The sequence below is a fragment of the Antennarius striatus genome, chromosome 22 (assembly GCF_040054535.1).
Source record: "Antennarius striatus isolate MH-2024 chromosome 22, ASM4005453v1, whole genome shotgun sequence".
Lineage (NCBI taxonomy): Eukaryota > Metazoa > Chordata > Actinopteri > Lophiiformes > Antennariidae > Antennarius > Antennarius striatus.
This window is the reverse complement of record NC_090797.1, coordinates 6,554,693-6,577,694: the sequence shown is the minus strand read 5'-3', so window position 1 is coordinate 6,577,694 and position 23,002 is coordinate 6,554,693. Positions and strand designations below refer to the sequence as shown.

The 23,002-nt window shown below is 39.9% G+C and overlaps 1 protein-coding gene across 3 annotated transcripts in view; it reads left to right on the top strand.

Moving 5' to 3' along the window:
* anks1b (ankyrin repeat and sterile alpha motif domain containing 1B) overlaps positions 1-23,002 on the top strand; it is a 175,281-nt gene that overhangs the window by 113,807 nt on the left and 38,472 nt on the right. For all 3 annotated transcript variants that reach the window (XM_068306593.1, XM_068306592.1, XM_068306591.1), the window contains exons 14-18: positions 9,047-9,699; positions 10,541-10,645; positions 12,406-12,472; positions 14,103-14,209; positions 22,042-22,140. In XM_068306593.1, coding sequence (XP_068162694.1) covers positions 9,047-9,699; positions 10,541-10,645; positions 12,406-12,472; positions 14,103-14,209; positions 22,042-22,140 — 1,031 coding nt within the window. The remainder of the gene's footprint in view (positions 1-9,046; positions 9,700-10,540; positions 10,646-12,405; positions 12,473-14,102; positions 14,210-22,041; positions 22,141-23,002) is intronic.

Sequence of the window (23,002 nt, the reverse complement as noted above, 5' to 3'; positions counted from 1 at the left end):
TCCAGCAGAGTTTCAAGTGTCGGAAGTCACCAGGAATGATGACGACTAGGGTTTCATCAACAATCAGTGAAGTAACACCAGTACATTTTATTTATTCTGGCATATTGGTTTTGTCTGCAAATCTTGTGTATAAAATAAGAACATTTTTGATAATAAAAAATGAGCATCAGATCCACTTGAAGGGACAAGAATGGATTCAACAATTCATTAAATATCCCCAAACGCTCATTACCTTTTTAACAGTAGTAATATAATGCAAGTATCTGAATGTAGTGTAAACAATCTAAATGGATGGCACTGGAGTGGATATAGATAGAGTATAGGAATGGATTACCTCTATCCCATTCTTCCATTGCATTACTCAAAAGCTGCTACATATTTTTCCTTTAAACGTGGCAAACTTAACAAACTAGTAATGAAGTGGTGTTTTTTAATACTCTGCCACTACATTATTATGTGCATTATTTAAAAAGGTCCCATTATGCTTATCTTAAAAAAACATATTACTGTTGAAACAACTTTAGGCCACAGAGGAATGATTGGGCTCTCATTTTCTCTGCTGATTTATTAGAAAACAAATGGAAAAGTACATTTAAATTAATCTTTCATATCATATAGGCACTGCTGTACATTAATGATTCATGGCGTGTTTCAAATATGTTTACATACAGAATTTTGGTATTCTCTCTCTGCCTGTTCTCTCTGCTCGCCTGCAGCTCCGACACCCGGAATAGACTGGCACCCATTTATATTTCCATTAAATTTTTTCTCTATTATTTTTTTGTCCTTCTTCTTCTGCTACTCTCCTCATCCTCTCAGCTCTCTCTACTTATTAGCGTTATAAGACCCATTGTGGGGTTGCCATGGTAACAAGTGGCTTACAGACAGAGAGAGAGAGAGCGCAAGAGAAAGATGATATATATATGTGGTTGCAGAAGAGTCACAGAATTTAAAAGGATGCCAGTGAAAAAGAAAAAGTGGGTGAGGGAGAGAGAGAATGAAAATCTAACATGAGGGGGGGTAGGATCAGCATTCAGGAAAATAGTGAGACTTAAATGTGTGATTTCAGAAGGTTGAATAGAGAAATGAGGACAAGAAAGTGAAGGGAACACTTTCTCAGCTGCACTCCATAAAAATTCTTTCCTGCCTTCCTCTTCAGGTCTGTCTCTCTCTCCTTCTTCCCTTTCCTCTGAAGTATCCTCTTCTGCTCTTTGACATCGACCTTCCGTTTATTCAATGAATCTTTAGGCCTGCGGCAGAGAATGCAGGTGTCAGCCACCGGCGTGGGAGTTCGATAAAAGGAAGACCTATTTATATCCCAGTCCTTTGCTGGTGCTGATGTTGATGCAGCGGAACCATGGTTTACGTAATGTTGGACTCTGCTTAGGAAGATATTCTTTCACTACCCTCGGTGCAGAGTGCCAAGTGTGATGCAAAAGCAATGCAGCTGCAGTAGTTAAAACATCTGAGATAATTTTGCATGCCTGCATTCACTCATCAAGGGACATCTTCTTACACAGATAATAATGAAAATGCAAGATAAAGACTTGTTCACAGTGGACTTGCTTAAGAGGAATCCCAGTGATTGTTAACCTGGGTCTTATTCTCATCTTTTCTCCATTGTGAATCTTAATCACTCCGATTCTAAGACTTTTAATGGTTGGCTTTGTTGCTTTGGAGTGAACCTAGATGGTTCGATTCGTTATTCGTACTTAACCAAGGTCATATGGTCAAACTGTATGTCATATTTCTAATAGATAAAGAGGCTGAGTGATCGATGAATCTTCACAGATAATTCAGCCCTTTGTTGTCAGATGTTAGACAAGTCACTTGCACCTTGGCATCAACTCACTATGACAAGCACAATCTTCTGCACAGAGGCACAATGGGTTTGTCGGCCTGCTGTGCTCAATCGTTAAGTGATACTCAAAGCCAGCAGGACGATTGTTTGCAGCATTAAACTGATCGACACATACACAAGTTTTGTCTTCATTTTCCATCCAGCTGACATGTTTAGCTTCTGTTATTCGCAAATTTAAGTTGGAACATTTGCCTGATCTCAGAGAACAGATGTGGTAAAACGCAATCCTTCAAGTATATTGGTGGGTTATATTATATAAATAATAGCTACCATTACTCCTGACTAAAGTCCAAGTTATACAATTCAGCTGCTGTCCGCCACACAAGCACACCTAAGTGGAATATGAATGTGAGAGACTCTATTCACTTCTGACCTCAGGATACTTTAAAGATGTGTTACCGTGGGAGAAGAGCCCGTTGCTGTGGCGATAAAGTCTGCGTAGTCGAGTGAGGAATGAAAGTATGAATTGGATGTCTATGTGCCAGCCCTTTGATATCTCAAGATCGAGTTCAGATGCATATCAGGAATCATGCATAAAATAATGTTCTCAGCAGGTAGCCTTTCCGCTCTCTCTCATGTAGGCGGGCAGCTGACCCATTCATGTGAAACTTACTCCGGTTTCACAACCACAGAAGAAAATTAAAACTGTTATCCATTGAAAATCTTTTGTGGTTCCCAAAAAGATTGTTTATTATGGTGGATAAAATAGAAGCAATCCAGTAATACATTTAGTCATCCGTCTATTGTCTGTGACGGTTCATCTTTGCAGGGTTGTGGGGTTGTTTCACAAGCAAAAAGTAAAAATTATGTTTTGTTTGTTTAGCATCACAAAATGAAATGAAGTGATAAGAAACAGCAATAAAAACCGTTGCAAGCGCAGTCTACACTCTTAAATCTTTCTTGGGGCAAGTTTGGAGGAACAGGAGGACTATCAGACAAACACAAACCTCTCAGCATTGATAGCAGTTGAATATGTTATTAGATATTGTGAAGAAAACAAAAACTATCTGGGGAGGTTTCTTGGATTTCTATGTTGCCTCCAAGTAGATTTTCAGCTGTAATCCTGGAAACTTCTTCACTGAACAGTTCAGAGATACCAGTAAGTCTCACATAAACATTAGATCTAGTAGAAGTAAACTCTTTGGGTGTATACTTGCACTGCCTCTGAGTGTCCAACTTTCCGTCAGCACTTGAAGGCATCTCTCACATCTTAAGCATTGTATTTCTGTTGCTTTCCACATTATTTCCTGTTATCATTGATCCAAGCGGCTGGCCACTTCTACAGAACCAGCTTGATGTTTGCACCAATGTTAGCTTTGCTATTGAGGCTCAGAGACCTGATAAGGAGTTTACCAAGCTTGAGGCGATGAGGAAATATAGATCGGTCTTAAATCTTTGGAATGACTGACAGCTCAGATATTACTCCATAGTTTTTAATAACAGTCAGTGCGGCACCACAGGAGACGGAGCAATGAACACAATGCTATCAGATGGTTGATTATCTCCCTGCCCCTCCTGCCACCATGCAGTCACATGCAGAGAGAGGGTGTGTTCAGTGTTTGTGTGTCTGTGTGCACTCTCCGGTTCACATTTGCGTAATTTGTCAACAGAAAGATAAAGACAAGACATGTTGATTTGAGAAGCACCTTTCAACAACAAAGAATAGCATTCGGAAGACTTGCTATCTGATTTACGTACGGAAAACAACAAGGTAATACAGTGTTAGACAGAGATGCATTAAGATGTCAGCAAAACTCAAAGCAATATAAAATGATGCACAAATTGGATCTTAAATGTTGTAGAACTAAAGGAAAATAAAAATATCAATAACCAAGAGCGAACTGTAGAAATATAGCAAGTTGTCGAGGAAGTACGACAGGATGTTGGGTGTGAAATGTAAAGACATATGTGCGGCCCACAATCAGGACATTTCAAAAGAAGATAGTAGTTCTCAGCAGCCAAACCCAAGAAACAAGACCATCAGATGAAAAAATCTTCAAATTGCCAAGAAAGCTTGAGGTCAAGGAGCTCATCACCCTCTTAGTAGGGGATGGGATCAGAGCAGAGACAAGGAATGATTACTGGCTGTTTTTTATTTTGTTGCTGACAAAGGCTGTAATCATTTTCTGGGTGTTCCATGAGAGAAATGTGTGTGTCAGTCCTGTATCTACAGATCTGCTAGGTATTAAGATGTTATGTAATATCGCGTCCTTTTGGTGGAGGGTTTCTACATCGTACGAGGCCAAACCGTACTCCCATTTTGACATATCACCTCCAGCTCTGTACCTTTACTCTTTAATTCCTGTCCCTTTTACACCCCCTTATTATTCAATCCTTCATCCTGTCACTCCCTTATTTCTCCAGTCACTTTATTGAGCTCTCATTCTGCCCTCTATCTCTCTTTCTCCACACCATTCACTGTTATATGCTCTCTGCCCGCCCACTCACTTTCTCCCAGCCTTGCTGCCATTTGTCTTCTTTTCTGTCTCGCAGTATTGCTCCAGCTTTCCTCTCCATAACTCTCAGACGATCCACTTGAACATGCCTTTTTCAACATACGTTGCTCACCCCCATATCTTGTCATTTTTTCTTACAATCAACTTCAATCAACTTTTATTTACAAAGCGCTTAATCACATCAACAGACATTTTGACTCGATGTGCAGCGTTATCCTTCCTTTTTATTTTTATTTGTCCATGCTCTTGACCACCTCCCAATGCTTCCCCTCCTCCTCTTATTTTCCTTTTACGCAAATAGTAGATAGTAGAGAGACACGAAGATCTTGGAAAATAGCCTTTTAAACATAAAATTGTAAAATTGTTTGTGAAATCAGTCATTGATGTTAGAAAGCCCTGCTAGTGTTGATGCTTGTTTGTGAGCATTAAATCCTTTTTTATGACTGTGAGTTGTTAAAGGAGAACCTGCACAAATACAGTCGACACTGTTAACTGTGAAATGATTCCATTTAAATGTGTAATGGACAGGACTTTGACTTCCTACATGCAGGTTTACAGTCGTGTCTTAAGGCGGGGTCTGAATGGATCAGCTACTCTTAATGTTATTAGTTACACTTTTATTTCTGCTGCAGCCTGAGTGAGAAGAAAGTTGAACTTTTAAAGTGTGTGTTGGCTGGTTGGGCTTCAGAAGAGTCCAGAAACTACATTTTAATGTTATTGAATATTGCGTCTTGTGATCTGTGCTCAGGAAGATATTGAAGGAATGACCAGAGCTTGTAGGTATTCAAACTGTATTCATATCTGCATAGCAGTTCTGATATATTTGGACTATCATTCTTAACTTCTAAAGCAAACACTATTTTATCTCATCTACATTTCCACCTAGCTACAGCTGACCAAACTAGATTTGTCTCAATGGCAGCTTCGTAGTTCTTCTTCATTACTTTATTATGGTCTAAATCCAGATATAAAGTTTTTATGCCACTGCAGACAGACTCCTTCCTTTTCGTCTGTACTTTACTATCAAAGCTCCAGATATACTGATAAACCCTTCAGCTGCTTATCAGTTTTCATTGTTTTTATTTTTATGAGCTAGGCTAACCAAATGCCAACTGTATTGTCATCATTTCTGTGAAGAAATATTTCTATCATCAATGCAATCAATCAATGCTTTGTTATCCTGAGCCATCATTTTTTATTATTGATTTATCATACATTATGAAATCTTCCTATGGGAGCACAGATGTGTGCAATTTCCTGATAACACAACTAGACACAATATAAACTGTGTAATGTGTAATATAGAGGCCTTAATGTTAGTTTTGTTTTTAAATGACAGGAGTGTGTAGTCAGGTTGTGTGTTTGACTTATCTGATTATTTATCTCAACCGAACTTGACACATTTATGAACCATGGTAATAGGTTGTACTTTTTAATTTTGAACATTATACATTGTTACAATTTTTTAAATGAAAGCATGATTTTTTTTACATGGAGTAAAAGATCAATCCTACTAATTCTCTATTTATCTATTTCTCTCCACCCACTCACTTTTTTTCTGCCTGTATTCCACTGATACGTGAGTTTTGGGAGCATTAACAAAATCAATTATGTTACAGATAAATACATCTGACACAAATGTTTTCATTTTTTCCACAGTCAACAGTGTACATTGCTGCTTGTCTTTGGGCTGCGCGGCTACATGCAACAACTTGTTTGTGTACTGTATGTGTGAATTATTGCATATGACTCCCATAATAAAAGATGTAGGTATGCAGAGTGATGCAACTGCTCTTTCTCAGACACTAGTCCTATGCATTTCAGTGCAGATGCAGGGTAGCAAGCTAATAGAAATGCACATGACATTCGTTTTGGCAGCTCCTTAGTTTTAGGTGATGCTACCTTTGAAGCCCAGGTAAGACACACACATACACACACACACACACTTCCCTTTCACTCACATGCATGCACAGAAATTGCATAGAATTCTGCAGTTTCAGTAGCGGATCGATGATGAAAGTTTAAACAAAACATTAAGGAAGACTATCGATTGTTTGCTGGCAAGGAATGAGAGAAACAAGACGGCCCTGCTTGAGTTAAGACAAATTAGGCTGCGACAGCATTATCCATCTTTTTATTTGTCTAGCCAGTTTGTCAATACCAATTCAGCTGATTTAAAATGTATTTCTCTTGATACCTGATTTATTTACTCAGCAAACATTACAAAAAAATCTAAACACTAAAGATGCTTAGCCAACCAAAAAAGCTGGACCAGATACTGTGGCTCTTTGTTTCCATAGTGACCTGCAGGCTCACCTGTTGCTTGCAAATGGTTCTCATTTTTTAAGCAGAGTGGAAGCGTGGAGAGTGTAATTAAAGACTGGAAGAGGAAACAAACAGCAAGTATGATAGAAGCACATATTGAAATAATTAATGGTAAATCAAAAATATATTGTACCTTGTTTATATGCCAAAATGGTGGAACTTTCTCTTCATGCTTACCTTTGATTTGATTTCCAGCATCTTAATAAAATGTATATTATGAGCCTGCCATGTTGTAATTTTATGTGCTGTTAGACTACAGAGTGATACGCCAGTATCACATGACATTTAAATTTTGTAGAAGAAGCAGTGGTAATACTGTATCATAGCAATGATCTTTTAGCTATTTAGTCACCCAGATTCTGTAGTGAATGAAGACAATTTCAGTTGAATGAGTGTCTAGTTTTCACACTATGAACGGGTGTTTCATACTTTTAACACAGCTGACTCTTGAGGCACAGGAATTTTTCAAATTTGGAATAATAAAAACTGGCTCTTCTCTCAAGGACTGATGTTATTTTCATTTTCAGAATATTCTCCCACTTTTATTTCACCGCAGCGAGAGTGGCTGTCATCGGATGATACCACTTAGTGACAATTACATTTCCTCATGCAAATCTCTAACAAAAATGAGAATTTGACTGAATGAGCAAATGACAGTACTGAAGCACAAGCTAAAACTGACTGACGGCAGAGACTGTATGAGGGGAGAAGAGGTTCCAGGCAACAGAACAATGCAAACAAATCTGACAGTAAATCTATGGCGTATTATCATTTGAATTGAGTAAATGGTAATTTATTGCACAGAACAAATTAATCCAAACTAAAGTAGTGCACCCTAAATTATCAGGACAAATAATGATGATAAGGATGATTATACATCACACCGATATTTGATTTTTAGGCATCTTTTGGACATTGAGGGGCCAAATGTTGTCCTTTCTCTTTTTCTTTGAGCTATAAAACATGGAATGCATCCATAATACTGTAATCCTAATGGTGTCTAATTTCCTTTTATGGTCTATTCTCTATAGACGTGTCATTTATTTCATGTCTGTCCGTGTAATAAATGACACTCTCAGCTGTGGCTCTTCCTGAGGGATCCTTCTTTCTTTTTCTCCCCACATAATTTCTTTTTTTTTCTTCTTTTTTTTTTAGTTTTTCCTGATCCAAATCAGATTGTGTGTCCCCTTCAGGCAGATTTGGGAAAGTGGGCTAGTTAAATACAAACAAATCTTTGTGTCTACAAATAGACCTGTTTTCATTGTCTGTACCGCATTATTTCATCTGCTAGCAGCATAAAAGCAATGACTGCAGCATCTGTAAGGATAACTGACAAACTCTCTGGCATGATCTTTTAATATACTGAGAAGAGATCCTTCATACTGTATGAACTTCATTATGCACAATACTTCCATCTATTACTCAGTTTTTTTTATTCCTGTTTGCTTGATTCATCCTGTTGTTCTGTCTCTAATAATTTAGAATTTAATTTTTAAGAGCCTTTATTTGTAAAACACAATTAAATAGAAGCGGAACGGTTCCCCAGGAGCCTATCTACATGCTTAATCTCACTGTAACATAATCAATTTCCTTTGATAGGATCTTAAATTGAGTAGATTTTTCATTATGAGTTTGAGAGCTTCACTGCTCCGGCAAAGTGGGATAAATCATAATCAAAGGAAAATAATAAATAATACATGTTATTTTGCACTTTGTATCAGGATGGGCACATTTTTTTTAAATATGCAAGAGTCGTTCTGCTTTTAGGTGTAACTTGTTTGCGGAGTGAACATAAGCGTTAACATATTGACGAGTGAGTAGCAGTCGTACACAGCAAGGAAACACACAGATGTGCATTTGCAATTACACAAACAAGAATATGTAGAGAATCAAGAGCAGCTTTCATCAGCTTTTCCTCTGCTCCACTGCACACAGACAGTGAGTGGGCCACGAAAGCATTCGTTCAATGGTGTACGAGCGTCTGCCCCAATGAGCTCATGCATACATGCACAACTTCACACACCCAAACACGCACTTTTGCACCCAGACAGTGGAGGAGCAGAGGTGTACAATCAGTCAGGAGTTCCTCCATTTCCCTGGAGGAAAACAAACAGCTTTTCCACGGGAAAGCAACAGATGTATTACCTCGTTCTTATCTACCTTTTTACTGCCTTTGTTGCTTTGCAGGATTTTTTGACTCTCTTTCCTCTCTCTCTCTTTTTTTAAGTACGAAACATTTTACGGTGCTATTTTAAATGTTGGATAGTGCTTTCAGTTCGTGCAGTGAGTGTAAATTTCCATTCTGTTTCATGCTATCTTTGTATGGTTCATCTGTGTCTATCACTTTTGCAACGGATCGTATTTTATGATTTTATCCTTATCAGTAATGTTTCTGTATTTGCAGACGACACATCCTACCATCGAGAACCAACTCCCCACCCTCCCTCCTGCACTTCTGCCACATTCAGTGCTCCATCAGAGGAGCACAGGAAAAGCCACATCCCAGAGGAGTTTGCAGGCCTCCTTCATGGCTCTTCGCCAGCTTGTGAAAACCCTGATACACTTTATCATCTTTACAACCCCAAGCCCCTCAAGTATGCCTCTACAGATGCTCAGAGCAACCTGCTGCAGACCCCAGAGTTCAACATCGTGATTGGAGAAGGACCTGCCAAAGTTCTTGCCAGAACAGCAGGCGAGTCATTGCTTCAGTCAACCGGTAGCGAGAAGCCACAGGTGGTGTACCGGACTATCTTCCACACCAGGGTCAACCAGGACCAGCCCCATCCAAAGAACTGTGAGCAAGCAGATCCTCCTTGTGGATGGTCTATGCTGGGACGTCCACCTTCTTCCTACTCGGGTCAAAACGGGGACGTTTCAGAGCTCCAGGGGATCAAGACAGGAAGTTTACCTAAGGGTAGTTTGTCAAGTGCTGGTTACGAAGAGAGGGCTTGCACCCTTGGGAGGATGAGGTCTATGCCCCGCAGTGTGATGGACCTGCAACTGTCCAAGTCCCTGTCCAAGTCTGATTCGAACCTGGCAGCTGTATCACCCATACAGGTCAGTGATTCTTGAAAGTTTCTTGCACCAGTCAAATGGCTAAAAGCAGTTTCTTGGATGCATGGCTAACAAAAAAACCCTGAAGGGTCATATTTCATCACATTTACCTCTTTTGTTTTACATCATTTGGTTGTTAATTTTAACATTTTGTTCTTGAGCAGTTTCTTCTTGGTGATAATATGCTGAATCAATATAATTGATCAGTTATGTCTCAGGATTTGAATCTTGATTTTAGATTATTTTGTCAACAATTTCAATTTGATAATTTATTGATTGTGCATGAAAAATGCACAATCAATAAATTATCAAGAGTATGATTTAGATAATAAGGCCTTGCAAATGTGTTTTTAAATAATATTTTGCTCTGATGAGACATTTAATGTCCCTTTTATTAAAAGTTACACAAGCGTGGGTCAGAACCGAACACTCAGCCCTCAGTCAGCCATTAAAGCAAATGCATTCAATGTAAATGTTCTTTTGCATTAATTATACAGCAGCAGAGACAACTTACATCTTGCTTTATCGTCTGGAGTTACTTCAGAAAGGCACAGGAATCCAGTCCAAGCAATTAGATAACTCAGTAAAGTGGGCCACAGTCCCTGCTGTGCAGCACATTTTGTGAGACTTTTTCTTAAATTCCTGGTAAATAAATCATAAGCCGAATACGTATTCTGTTTGATTGAGCATGGCTCGTTATGAATGAAACTTTGATGAGCTCTCATATAACTCTAAACAGTTAGAAGGCTCGATTGTCCATTTTTTCCAGTGTGAACTATTTGGCAACCTTTATTTGTGGTTTGATTTTTCTCTAAAACAAATTGTTGGGTTTCCTCTTCTCCAGGAGGAGCATTCCTGGGGGTCTGAATCCCGTCCCAGCCCAGGAGAAGGGGCCACCCAAGCGGGAAAATTGGAGAGAACACCCTCCTTCACTGCTGAGTGGGAAGAGGTAGGAAGAGCTTTTGTTAAAATGATATATGAAAGAAGGATTGATCAGCCCCTTTACTGTCACACATGTATGTCCGAAATCTGGTCATCCACTGTAGACTTTTCTCCCTTTGAAATCCACTCAGCTAACAGAAGGAACTCCAGAGCCAATTTAACATACTCCCACACTGATTTTCTTCTGTAACCAGCACTGGAGCTGCAGGGATGACCAGACATAATACTAAAAAGCACTTATTGAGGGTGGTGAGCGGAGGTTGAGGGTGCTGAGTGTTTTGGTTCTAGTGCATTGGTGCCCCAGGCATCTTTTATAATAAAATCTCTGACACAGATTTGATCCACTGCTGGTTCTCACCCCTTTATAAACTGTTGGTCGCAGACACATTATCTTCTGCTCACCGATCTTTTACGCAACAGACAGCAGACTTTTGCAAACTGATGCTTTCATTATTTGTGCTCAAAATGAAGGCTCTCATACGTTTTACTTTCTAATAATAAAGACAATTCAGTTGGTGTCTCTACTTTAAATAGAGGGGAGTGCGTTTGTGAGTGCTTTGCCATGTGTGCATTATTTTCTCAATGCAGCTAATAACCCACTGATGGTGATGAATTACCATATGGAATACTCTGTAATTCGCAGCAATTAAGGTGACCTTTCCTGTTTAATTGGATTCAAGGGGAGGATGAGATAAGATTGCTTGAGGGAACCTGGAGTGATACAAGGGAATCCCAGAGGGAGGGAAGAAAATCACAAAGTTGTTCTATTTGCGGCGCATGCCTTGCAAAGACTTGCATTATTAGCAAGGGATGTCCCACAACAGTCAGTGATCTGAAGATATCCGTAACCATTTGTGCTCCAGGCATAATTAAGACTCTGTAAGTTACATATTTCTGCTTTGATCTGGCTTTAGCTAGAAAATTGCTGATTTTAGGTTATTTTGATGAAAATGAACAGTCGGCAATAAAAAATATCACATCTAAATTTATATCATCCTAGTTGTGTCCATATGACAGGAAAGCAACATTTCTCACATGTCTTAGTGTCTGGATGCAACGGTTACAAGAAAATAACTTTTAACATCCACTGATATTCCATATAACCAACAATGGAAAGGATGCAACTGTGAAATAAGACCAAGGAGTTATAATAATAATAATAATAAACCTTCATTGTCCCACAGTGGGGAAATTTGTTAACAATTTCCCATCATTTAATCTATTGCGCATGCAAGTTTTTTTGTTTTTGTTTTGTCAATAGTGAATTGTCACTGTTTGTTCAGCAGGACCACTAACCTCCTGGTTGTGTACATCAGATTTGAAGCGTGTTTGCTTTTAGAGACTTAATGCAGGAACTGCGACCTGTTGATTCATCCCTCAAACACTATTTGTCAGATCTTGCAAACATCTCAAACCAGTCCTGGCAAGGCTAGTTTCCAGTGACCCGTGATGATCTAGTGGTCCTGAATGATGGATGTGCAGGTTGAATAGCTCAGTAGATAACAGCATGTCCAGAATCAGGAAAAAGACAGCTGGAAGCGTCTCCCTCTAACGCAGTCATCCTCTTCCTTCCTTCAGCATGTCTGTGCTCTTTCATTTTGCCGGTTGAATATTTGAAATTTTTACTAGCCTGTGCAATGATCATGATCTATGACACTTGAGTCCTGTAATACCAGCTAGCCTTATGACTAGGAAATTACTTTGAATAGCACACGCAGTACTCCCCTGTAAGTCTGGCGCTGACTCCTCTGTCTCCCACTTGCTCAGATTGACAAGATAATGAGTTCCATTGGGGCAGGAATAGGCAGCGGACTGGACATCAAGGACATGTCAGGTAATTACCCTGAAATACTGACTTAAGGATCATTCTGATTTATTAAAATGACGGTCATGGTTTAGTCATTTTAGCCATCATTGATATTGATTTTCACTGTGTTGATAAGATTAGGGCTTAGTACACAGTTACAGGTAAGAAAGGTTAAAAAGAAAGTTAAATTGTTGGACAGGTTGTAGAAAATACATAAAAATTCGGCCATATATTGTAAATACATTTATTAAGGGGTAAACCAAGAGAGTAGGGAAAATCTAGTAGGTCAATGTTGAGACATAAATAAAGTCTCAGGTTCCCAGTCTGAGGGTCAAAGCCCTCAAAAAAGAGTGGGGTTGTGACAAAATGCACTTGCAGGAGCTGCAAGTTAAAAATTCACTTCAGTAACGTTCCAGCAATGATGGTTTAGTCTAAAATGACCTGAAACCTTAACTAACCAGAATAAGGAAGTTAAAGTGCTCTTATATTTCCTCGTGCAGAACGAATCCCTGTTTTCTCCGTTGTTTTTCCCCTGCTTCATAACCCTCTCCCTGTGTTAACTCCCACATCCTCCACCTTCTGATCTCCTCCCCTCTTACTGCCTTTTCATCTATCCAAAGCCTCGGCTAACCATGGTTACCACATGGAGAAATCCTGTCAGTGCCATACATACACACGGCGTGGTGTTTGTGTGTGAGTGGGAGGGAGCTCGACTTCTTGCAGACAAAGAAGCAGCAGCCGCTCCAATGGCCATTATCATCAGAGCGATCCAGATATACGTAGAGAGGGCAGGCTGACAACTGACACCCCGAGAGGAGGTAGACAGAGGGAAGTGAGTGAGAGAGGTAAAGATAGAGTGAGGGAATGAGGGAGGGAAGCAACGCTGAGAGAGAGGGAGAGAGAGGGAGAGAAAGAGAGGATGCTGCAGAAGCATACAGATGAGAGTGGGAGTACTTGATAAAGAGAAATCCACAGCGCAGGCAGCTCTCCCTCATTCTCTCTTTCTCTTTCTCTCTCTCTGACACACACACACACATGCACACAAACACACACACACGCACACACACACACATAGACACACACTCACTCGGATACACACACGTACAGGGGAGCAGCCAACCGAGCGCAACAGCTGAAAAAGAAAGCTGCTGTTGTGCTGTGAGCGACAAACACACAGTCTGCTGCTTTTTCTCATGGATCTATTCCTCCTATCCAACACCCATCATTAGCAGGATTTAGGACGGAACACCTTTTCTGGATACAACTTCGTTCCTGACCCCCTCTCTTGTTCTTCCTCCGGCTGGATTCAGGGAAAGCCGCATCTGGACATCCTACTCTTTACCTGCTTGCACCCTTGCATGCTGACCTCCTTCATCCTCACCATGCCTTTAGTATAGCCTTCCCTTTCTTCTTTTCTCCTCCTTCTCTGTTCACCCCCCCCTTTTTTTTTTTTTTTTTTTTTACAAACTCCCCTGTTTATTCTCCTCCTACTGCTGCCTTGCCAAAAGACTTGTCAGAACCATGGCGGGCTCTTTCGACAGCCACTTTGCCCGCCATAACATGATGTGGCAGTGCCAGCTGTCTCAGCCGGACTGCCGCTGCTACCGCGTGGATGGCTACTCCCTACTGAAGCGTTTGCCCCTCCACCCCCTCATAGGTCCACGCTGCCCACTGCAGTCCGTGGGCCAGTGGCTTGACTCCATCGGCCTGGTCCAGTATGAGAACCACCTGCTTGCTAATGGATTTGACAACGTCCAGTTCATGGTGAGTGTTTGTTTTTGGAGTTTTAAAGGATTTTAAACAGAAGCGGGTAAGATTCTGATGTTGAGAGTTTTGGGTGGGATATGCTCTTTTTCTCTTTCCTTTTCCATGCTTTAAATTGAATCTTTCTTTATCCCATTCTACCTAATCTTTACCTCACCGTCCTCCAGGCTCTTTCTGCTCTCCTTGGTGTATCTGAACATATCTCATAAATTTCTCTGGACTGATTAGGGTGACTAGTTTGCTCCTTCACTTTGATTGCTTTCATTTATTACATTTCTTTCCATTCGTATCATCTCCTCTCTTTCCTTTCTCATTGCCGTTGCCTCTCCCACTGATGCCATGTGAGGTCCTCCTACGCACAGAAATCCTACGCCACATCTCCAGTATCAAGCTGCAGACAAACATGTTCACACAGCCCTAAAAATGCATGCTAAAAAGATGTTTGTTTCAAGGTTTGTGCACACACCTGTGCACAGTTTTTTTTATCACGGACAGAGACACAACCACCTGTAGCATGCAAATCAGAACACAACCTGATTCTGTTTTGTTACGGCCCTGTTTGTCTGTGATGACATAGGAAGAAAACTTGCAGGATCGTTTCACATTCAGAAACTCTATTTTGATGTTGGTGTGGGTGTGTACAAATGCGTGGGTTCGGAGGATTTGTGGCAAGTGCAAGAGGGAGAGCGGAGAGAAGTGATGATGACATGTTGAGAGAAACTGCATCGGGCAAAAAGAAGGGAGGCGTAGCAAGAGGATGCTGACTGGATGAGTTCACACATTGTCGCCGTTGGGCAAAAAACACAAGTCTCCCAAAATGACAACTTTTTAGGACAAATGAGGAAAAAATATTTAAAGGTCTATTCAAACAGGTTTAAAAACATCATACTGGTATTGGAGTAATTTATCAAACAGAAGAGGAGATTAAATTGCCTATACTTGATATTTACTGTATTTTTAAGCTTTTTTTTAATGCATCAACTTCAGCTTAAAAGACATCTTAATGTGATTTCCTCCATTGATGTATAATTGTATTTCTATGTGTGTTTAGGTATGCATGTAATTATAGGTGTTAGCATTCTGGTCCTCCCCTCGGTGTGACCAACATCAACTCACTTGGTTACCCTGGTAACAGGAATAAATCAGACACTCTCTTTTTTCATGTGTTTCTCCCTCACGTGGTCAGAGTGTACAGTATCTTTATTTTTTGTCATCCTCCCTGCCACATCCTTGAGGATTTCACATGGATCAATAGGTTTGGTAGCAGACGGGAAGTTGGCATTAATTTCATGTCTCTTTAAAGACTGTACGTTGCTCCTTGTGTTTGTCGACATTTCCTCTGTAATGATTATCATGTTTTTCCTAGCATATTATACAAACGACCTGTTAATTCTATTCCAAATTTTTCTACTTACGTCAATTAAATGTAGTAAACCTTTATTGGCATGATGACATTGGCAGAGTTTATACATAAATAGATTATATAAATGTATGCATTAAAGTATGCATTAAATACAGTGCGCCCTCACGCATTCGCGCATTAACTCGTGACTTCACCTCATTGAGGATTTTTAGTAGGTAGTCACGTGATACCGTATGCACATTCTATTGACTGACAGCATCTGCAAGTCCGTGAGTCTCGCAATGTAGCGCACTTCCGTGAGACACAAAAGTGCTTTAAACAGTCGATAAGAGCATTGGAAAAGGTAATAGAGATAGAAGGTGGTTTAATATCAGTATTGGGAAGGTTCATAAACATTAAATTACTGTAAATAATAAGAGAAGTAGTTTGTTGCTATATTGCAGAATTGGTTATTTGTGTGTGGTTCCTGGAACGCATTAACCACGAGTAATGAGGGTGCACTGTATATGCCGGTTGTGCAGTAAATCATAATATCTCAATATACTTCTTTATTCCTTAAGCTCTTTGCTGAATTCTCTATGACGTCTACCAGGCTGTCACATGGAGTATGCAAAAACTGAAAGATATTTTCTTCTGACATAAATATGTCCATGAATTCGTAAATGAAGAGTACCTGTAAATAGTCCTGACCCTTTTTGGCCAAATTTGAGTATTTGTCTGCTAAATATCCACTAATCGGCATGTAACTGAACCAAACCTCAAAGCAGTCAAAATGCATTTACTTTGCAAAGTAAGGCCAGTACAACAAGCTTTAAGCTCTACAAGTACCAGCATATTACGTTGCCTAGCAATTGGTTAACTGTCTCATTTGGAGTGTTCTTGGTCTCTCAGTGACGTTCAGTATTTACCCAATGCCTGAGGGAAATATCTGTTGCAGCTCTCAAGTGGCTAAAAGCTTCAGTTCACTGGCTAGTCTCTGACTTGATCTGTGTGCTTTTAAAGGAGATGCTTGTTGCTGGTGGGAAGTACACTAATGAGAAATAACAGTAAAGCTGCATGTAATCAACCCGAAACTGCTGGTTAATGCAGGCTCTGCCTCACACTCAGCTGTTCTTTGAATCTGAAAGTTACTTCAAGAAGAATAGGGTTTTCAATTAAGTAAATTCATCCTTTCACCTGTAAGTGAAGGGAATCTTAACCTAATTGAATCAAAGCTTTGGCTTTTAGTAGAGATAGCTTTTTTCAAATGTTCTTATTGATCTGAAACATTTTTTTATGCCACATTTTTCAATTTACTGAACATCTGGTCACATCTGCTTCTCACAGCAGCAGGCTATTGAATAAGCAAAGCAGCTGTAGCAGCTGTGTGACTGTGTGACAGTATTTGTTAGCTCAGAATAGTTCTTCTCTATTCAAAATATCCCCAGGTAAACTGTCCTTTTATTAACATTCCCACACTTACATGTTGTCATATCAGCATGCACTCATATTTTATTGTTTCTAGTCAGTGGCAGTTTTTTGGCTGTACTTCTGAGAACCTTGTCAAGAAGTGTTTTTCTATAATCTGACATGCCTTTGGATACAATAAATATTGAATAGAGCTGACAAAAACCGCTAGGATGACTTTAAAGTTCTTTTTTCTGGCCAAGCCTCTTTCAGATTTTTTTTTCTGTTCAAGAAAGCACCCAACTTCTTCACTTCAGTTTTTATGTGTTCTTTTTTCAATTGTTTGTGACCAAAAATGGACATAATAAAACTCAAATCTTTGGCAACAGCAACTAACAGAAAGATTGTGGTATTTGTAGTGCCCAGATGATATAGGATTATTCAAGAAGGGTTTGGTTCAAATTAATTTAAGCACCACTCAGTATAGAAAATTAAGTTAAATGCCAGATTCCAACACAAAAAAGTTATCTTGTATTAGAAAATTAAACGATTTCTTTTCTATTTGAGGGACATTTCAAGTTCATCAGTATATGTGATCAGTTGGCAAATGAATTAGACCTTCATCCTGGTAGGGTGGCAGATATTCATAACATAAACATGAGCTCAATCTACTATTACCATTTACTGCTAATGAAGGTCGTTAGAGTGGGCGTGTCTGGTCACCTTAATCAACCAGTAGAGGACAAGTGCTGATATCCCAATGGACAAGCAGCAAAGAGGTCCAGTGGTTGTTATGGAGACAGAGTTCTAATGAAGGCCAGTGTATGGAGACTAATCACGCCCATTATAAATGAGTGTACACTAACACATACTGTATATGGGAGAGAATGGATTGGGGGGTGGGTAACTGAGGCTTGACTACAACAAAGGTGGATTTATGTGGAGATGATATAGTGTCTGTTCATTGCCTTGAATATATAATGACAAATATATAGATATAGATATACAGTAGATATACAATAGATGTATTACAGTTCTGCATAAAATATTTTTTTAAATTGTCTTATAAGTTTTATTTTATTGATAATGGTGTCATTGATCCAACATTGTTCTAACAGACAAATATGAAGTTTTCTTCCCGCTGTGGTGAATTTCTACCACAGCAACTGTGACCGGGGTTATTCATCAACTACCTTGGGATGCAAAGATGAGGACAGAAAGGGATGTGACATGATCAGGAAATTCTCCGTAGACCAGATGTCTCATTTTCTCAGTGCTCAGTGTGGCCACTCTGCTTGGATGAGTCTACTGTAGGTCCGGCAGAAGTGGTGGATGAAGGTCTCAATAGATGTACAGGATGTACATCCTTGTCCAGGGCAGGAAACAGTGGTAGCTGGAAGCCGTAGGTGCAATTGCAAGGGGGAGAGCCCTGTGGTGGAGTTGGTAAGGGTATTGCGAGCATATTAAACCCACATCAGCAGCTTAGACCAGGTAGAGGGATATATACCATTCTTGGTTCAGCCTCTCAGACTGACCATTAGAATTGGGGTGGAAGCCAAAGGACAGGCTGGTGGAGGCTCTAATAAGGTGGTAAAACTCTCCAGAACACCTAGGTGAACTGGGGATATCAAATCAACACTACGCCAGTTCTTCAGTGTCTTTGGCTGACAGGAGCTAGGGGAGCGGCACAAAATGAGCCACCTTTCTGAACCTGTCCACCACTGTCAAGATGGTGGTGTAACCTCTTGACAGTGGCAGCTCAGTAACAAAGTCCAAAGATATGTAAGACCAGGATCGATGACGTATGGGCAGAGGTTGCAGTTATCCTGCAACCTCCGCTCTGCCCATCCCAGTTTGGGATCATTCAATTATATCTAGTCTAATCTAAATGTGTCCCTAAGTGGAGTTGTAAAAACCATCAAGTGCTACCACAAAACTGGCATACATGAGAACTGACACAGGAAAGGAAGACCAAGAGTCACCTCTGAGTGTTTGAGTGTCACCTCTGCTTCTCAGGATAAATTCATCCGAGTCACCAGCCTCAGAAATCTCAAGTTAACAGCAGCTGAGATCAAAGACCAGATAACCTGGCCTTCCTGGTAAATAGCTGCTAGGAATGAGTCCAAATTTGAGATTGTCACCGACCTGATCCCAATTGGGATGGTTTGGAGTGAGCTGGACCGCAGAGTGAAAGGCAAAGGGTCCAACAAGGGCTAAACACCTCTGGGAACTCCTTCAAGACTATTGAGTCCAAATTTCAGGTGACTACCTCTTTAAGGTCATTGAGAGAATGTCAAGAGTATGCAAAGCAGTAATCAGAGCAAAGGATGTAGACAGAGATTTTTTCGAAATAAAAAAATATATTAAAGACATGCTTCATGTTGGGATATTTTTTATTAGATAAGATAGATGAGATGTGTTTTTGTCACACAGCAATCCCTCGCGCATTTGCGCATAAACACGCACGGCTTCACCTCATCGCAGATTTTTAGAAGGTAGTCATGTGATACCGGACGCGCATTCTATTGGAATGTCTCGGAACACAGCACACTTCCATGAGACACAAAAATGCTTTAAACAGTTTGTAAGAGTGTGGGAACAGGTAATACAGATAGAAGGTGGTTTAATATCAGTATGGGGAGGGTTCATGAATGTTTAAATTACCGTAAATAGTAATAGAAATAGTTTGATACTATATCGCAGAATTTCGTTTTGCGGGTGTTTCCTGGAACCTATTAACCGCGAGAGGGGTCACTGTATATGTCTGTGTAAATTCTCAGTCATCCAGGTTGAGGTAAAATAAGAAGAAAAAAAGCTTTCTTGCTCTTGTTGATTTTTTCATATTTAACAGTCACTACATCCCAGACACAAGTACTTGTGGAGAATTCTTCAAATAACTGTTTTTGTGATCTGAAAAGTATATTAATTCTTGTGGGGGTACTGGAATAAAATCAAAAAATCATTTCATATGTGGAAAAAAAGTATCCTAGCAGCAACAGATGAAAGACACTCAAAATGACCAGGGGTGGAACTCAAAATCATGACTCCCACCAAGTTGTGCTTTGTTCATCAGCCTGGGAGCTGATCTATGCACTGAGCTGTTCTCACAGAGGCCCTGGTAGAAAGAAGAGGGGAAAAAGATAGCGACAGTATGAGCTGCAGAAATACCGAAACAGTGGTCAAGACTGGAGAGGAGAGAAAATCATCCCAAAAAGTATGAAAACATATGGTTTAATTTAGTAGTTTAGCACCATGTGCTCAGATGTTGATCCATGTGTCTCCTTTGGATACTACATGTAATGAAGGGCTGCCCTCTTCTGTTTTTAAGCGAGTGGCTCTTCAACACTTATGAATGGGGGTGATGCCCAGTATAAAGTCTACAGGAACACATCATCATTGAGTGATTTCTCAATTAGATGCTTTACTCAAGGATGCTTAATGCCAAACACACATCTGGCTAACCTTTTTGGCACTAGAAAATGACGTCCAACAATTTCTTTCACTTTTCTGAGACTTTCAATATTTTACCTGCTTGTCAGGTCTTATGACCAGTTTGCAGATGAGGTCATTCAAAGCCCTCCAGTTAGGATGTGAATATCTTTAACTGACTGTGATAATTTCAAGTTATTTTCTAAAATGGTGGCTATAAACTACAGGCAATTAAACAAACATTTTTCTGGACACTGCAGTGAAAAGCAGACAACAGCTTTGTCCAGCTTGAAATTAAAATGCCACATGCTCAATTGAAATTCAGAAAAATGTCTATTTTGCTATTTTGAGTGTGTGTGTGTGTGTGTGTGTGTGTGTGTGTGTGTGTGTGCGTGCGTGCGTGCGTGCGTGCGTGTGTGTGTATTTGTGTGTGTGTATGTGTGCGTGTGTGTGTGTGTGTGTGGTCCAGAGGTTGCCTCCAGGCTGACCACACAGTCCCTCTGCTGCTCCTTATTTACCATCATTGGGTTGTTTGCCTTGCTTTACTTGTCACTTCTGTCAGAATCTGTATTTTGGAATGGATGTATGTTGGAGTTTCTCCTCATTTGCGGTGTAGTTTAGTATGGATTTTATTTTAAGGCCTGTTAGCATCTCAATCTACCAATATTTTAGGTTTAAAAGATCCAAATCCGTTTAGTGCCTTTGTGATGTTGCATCAGATTACAAGAAAAGGTATACAGCATTTTGTTATCAAGTAGTTCAAAATGTGTGTTTAATAACTGAAAAAACCCTCTCTTTTTTAATTTATTCAAGAGTATTTTCATTGTGAACACTAATGCCACACTAATAAAATTGGCTTTTGCTGTCAAATAATGGTTGCATCACTAAAATAATTCATTGTAGACCAGAATTAATGTCTTTATAAAATCCATTACCCTGTAAATCAGGGTATATCAACTGGTAATTGTGTTGTGCAATATGGGCTCATGCAGCTATGTAAGGTACATCGACATGCATTCTATACATAAAGAATTCTCTATATATTTATAAATAGATATATATATATATATCTTGCCTTTATGTAGTAGGTAGATCATTTTGACTTGGTAATTTTATAAGTAGCACTTGTATTAAAAAAGCGTGAGCATTCCAGATGACTAAAACTGCAGCAGCATTAACTTAAAAATTCATTCATTCATTCATCTTCTAACCCGCTTAATCCACTAACGCAGGTCGCGGGGTAGCCGGTGCCTATCCCGGCAGTCTCAGGGCGTGAGGCAGGGGACACTCAGGGCACGACGCCAGTGTGCCGCGGAGCCACATAGAAACAAACAACCATTCACACACACACTCACTCCTACGGTCAATTTGGGACTTGCCAATCAACCTGAAGCGCATGTTTTTGGAGGTGGGAGGAAGCTGGAGAACCCACGCAGACACGGGGAGAGCATGCGAAAAATGTTCAGCAGAAATATATTTGTGATTTTAAATAATTTGGTCTTTCATAGTGTAGACATGGTGTTACAGATGAGCCATAGAATCTACTATGGAACTTAATTTAAGCAGTACGCTAGCACACTCTTCTGTATTGTTTGCTCTGCATGAAAAATGCTGTATGAATGCTTGCTGAAACCATTGTTTCATTATTCTGCAGGGCAGCAATGTTGTGGAAGACCAGGATCTGCTGGAGATCGGGATCCTCAACTCAGCCCACAGACAACGACTCTTACAGGCCATACGACTGCTGCCAAGGGTCAGTGCTGCAGCCAATCACATGCCATGAGACTATCTCAAACAGCTCTAATTAGCATCCACACAATCTAGGCTAACTAATCTTTACTGTAATGCCAGTTTCAGGCTGGTGTTTCCTACTGTTGTTAATCCTGTGAGGTGAGACTCTCCATTATAGTTAAACAGACTCAAGGATATGATGAACTAGATCATTGCTCACAGGTTACTAAATACATGCGTGTATTTAAAAAAAGGAGAAATACTAAAGTCATAGATAAATGTTGGCAGCTGCTTTGAAAAGCACTACAGGCTTTTGAAATAATACAAACAAACACATGAAGTTGTTGCAGAAAGTTTGTCCCAGGTTAAATGCTTTTCTTTGGGCAAGAGAGAAAGAGGGATCAAATGTGTTGTTGACTCTAAAAGAGAGCAGAAAGAAAAGGCGTCTTTGCTCTCAGAGATGAGCAGGTTTCTTACAGACACACAGTAGAACCTTAAAACTTTTGTCTGCCCTCACTCCCAAAGGGAAACACATGCAAAATGTACGGTGCTCACACAAAGCAGTAATCTTTTACTAGTTGTGTCCCATTCTCCGTTCAAAGGCTTGTGTTGTCTCAGTTCCACTCCAAATATATAAGTATGAGATCGAAATTCAGCATGAATCTGTATTCTTTCTATCTAATAAAATCATTTGGTGAAAGCTTCCTGTGCTCTGCTGCACTGGAGAAACTGTTTTACATCTAGAGATGTGATGTTACAGCAGAATGACAGGAAATGACATATTTGTAGTAATCAAATCAAATACAGTATACAGTAGTGTCAAATGAATAAATACACACACACACACACACACACACACACACACACACACACACACACACACG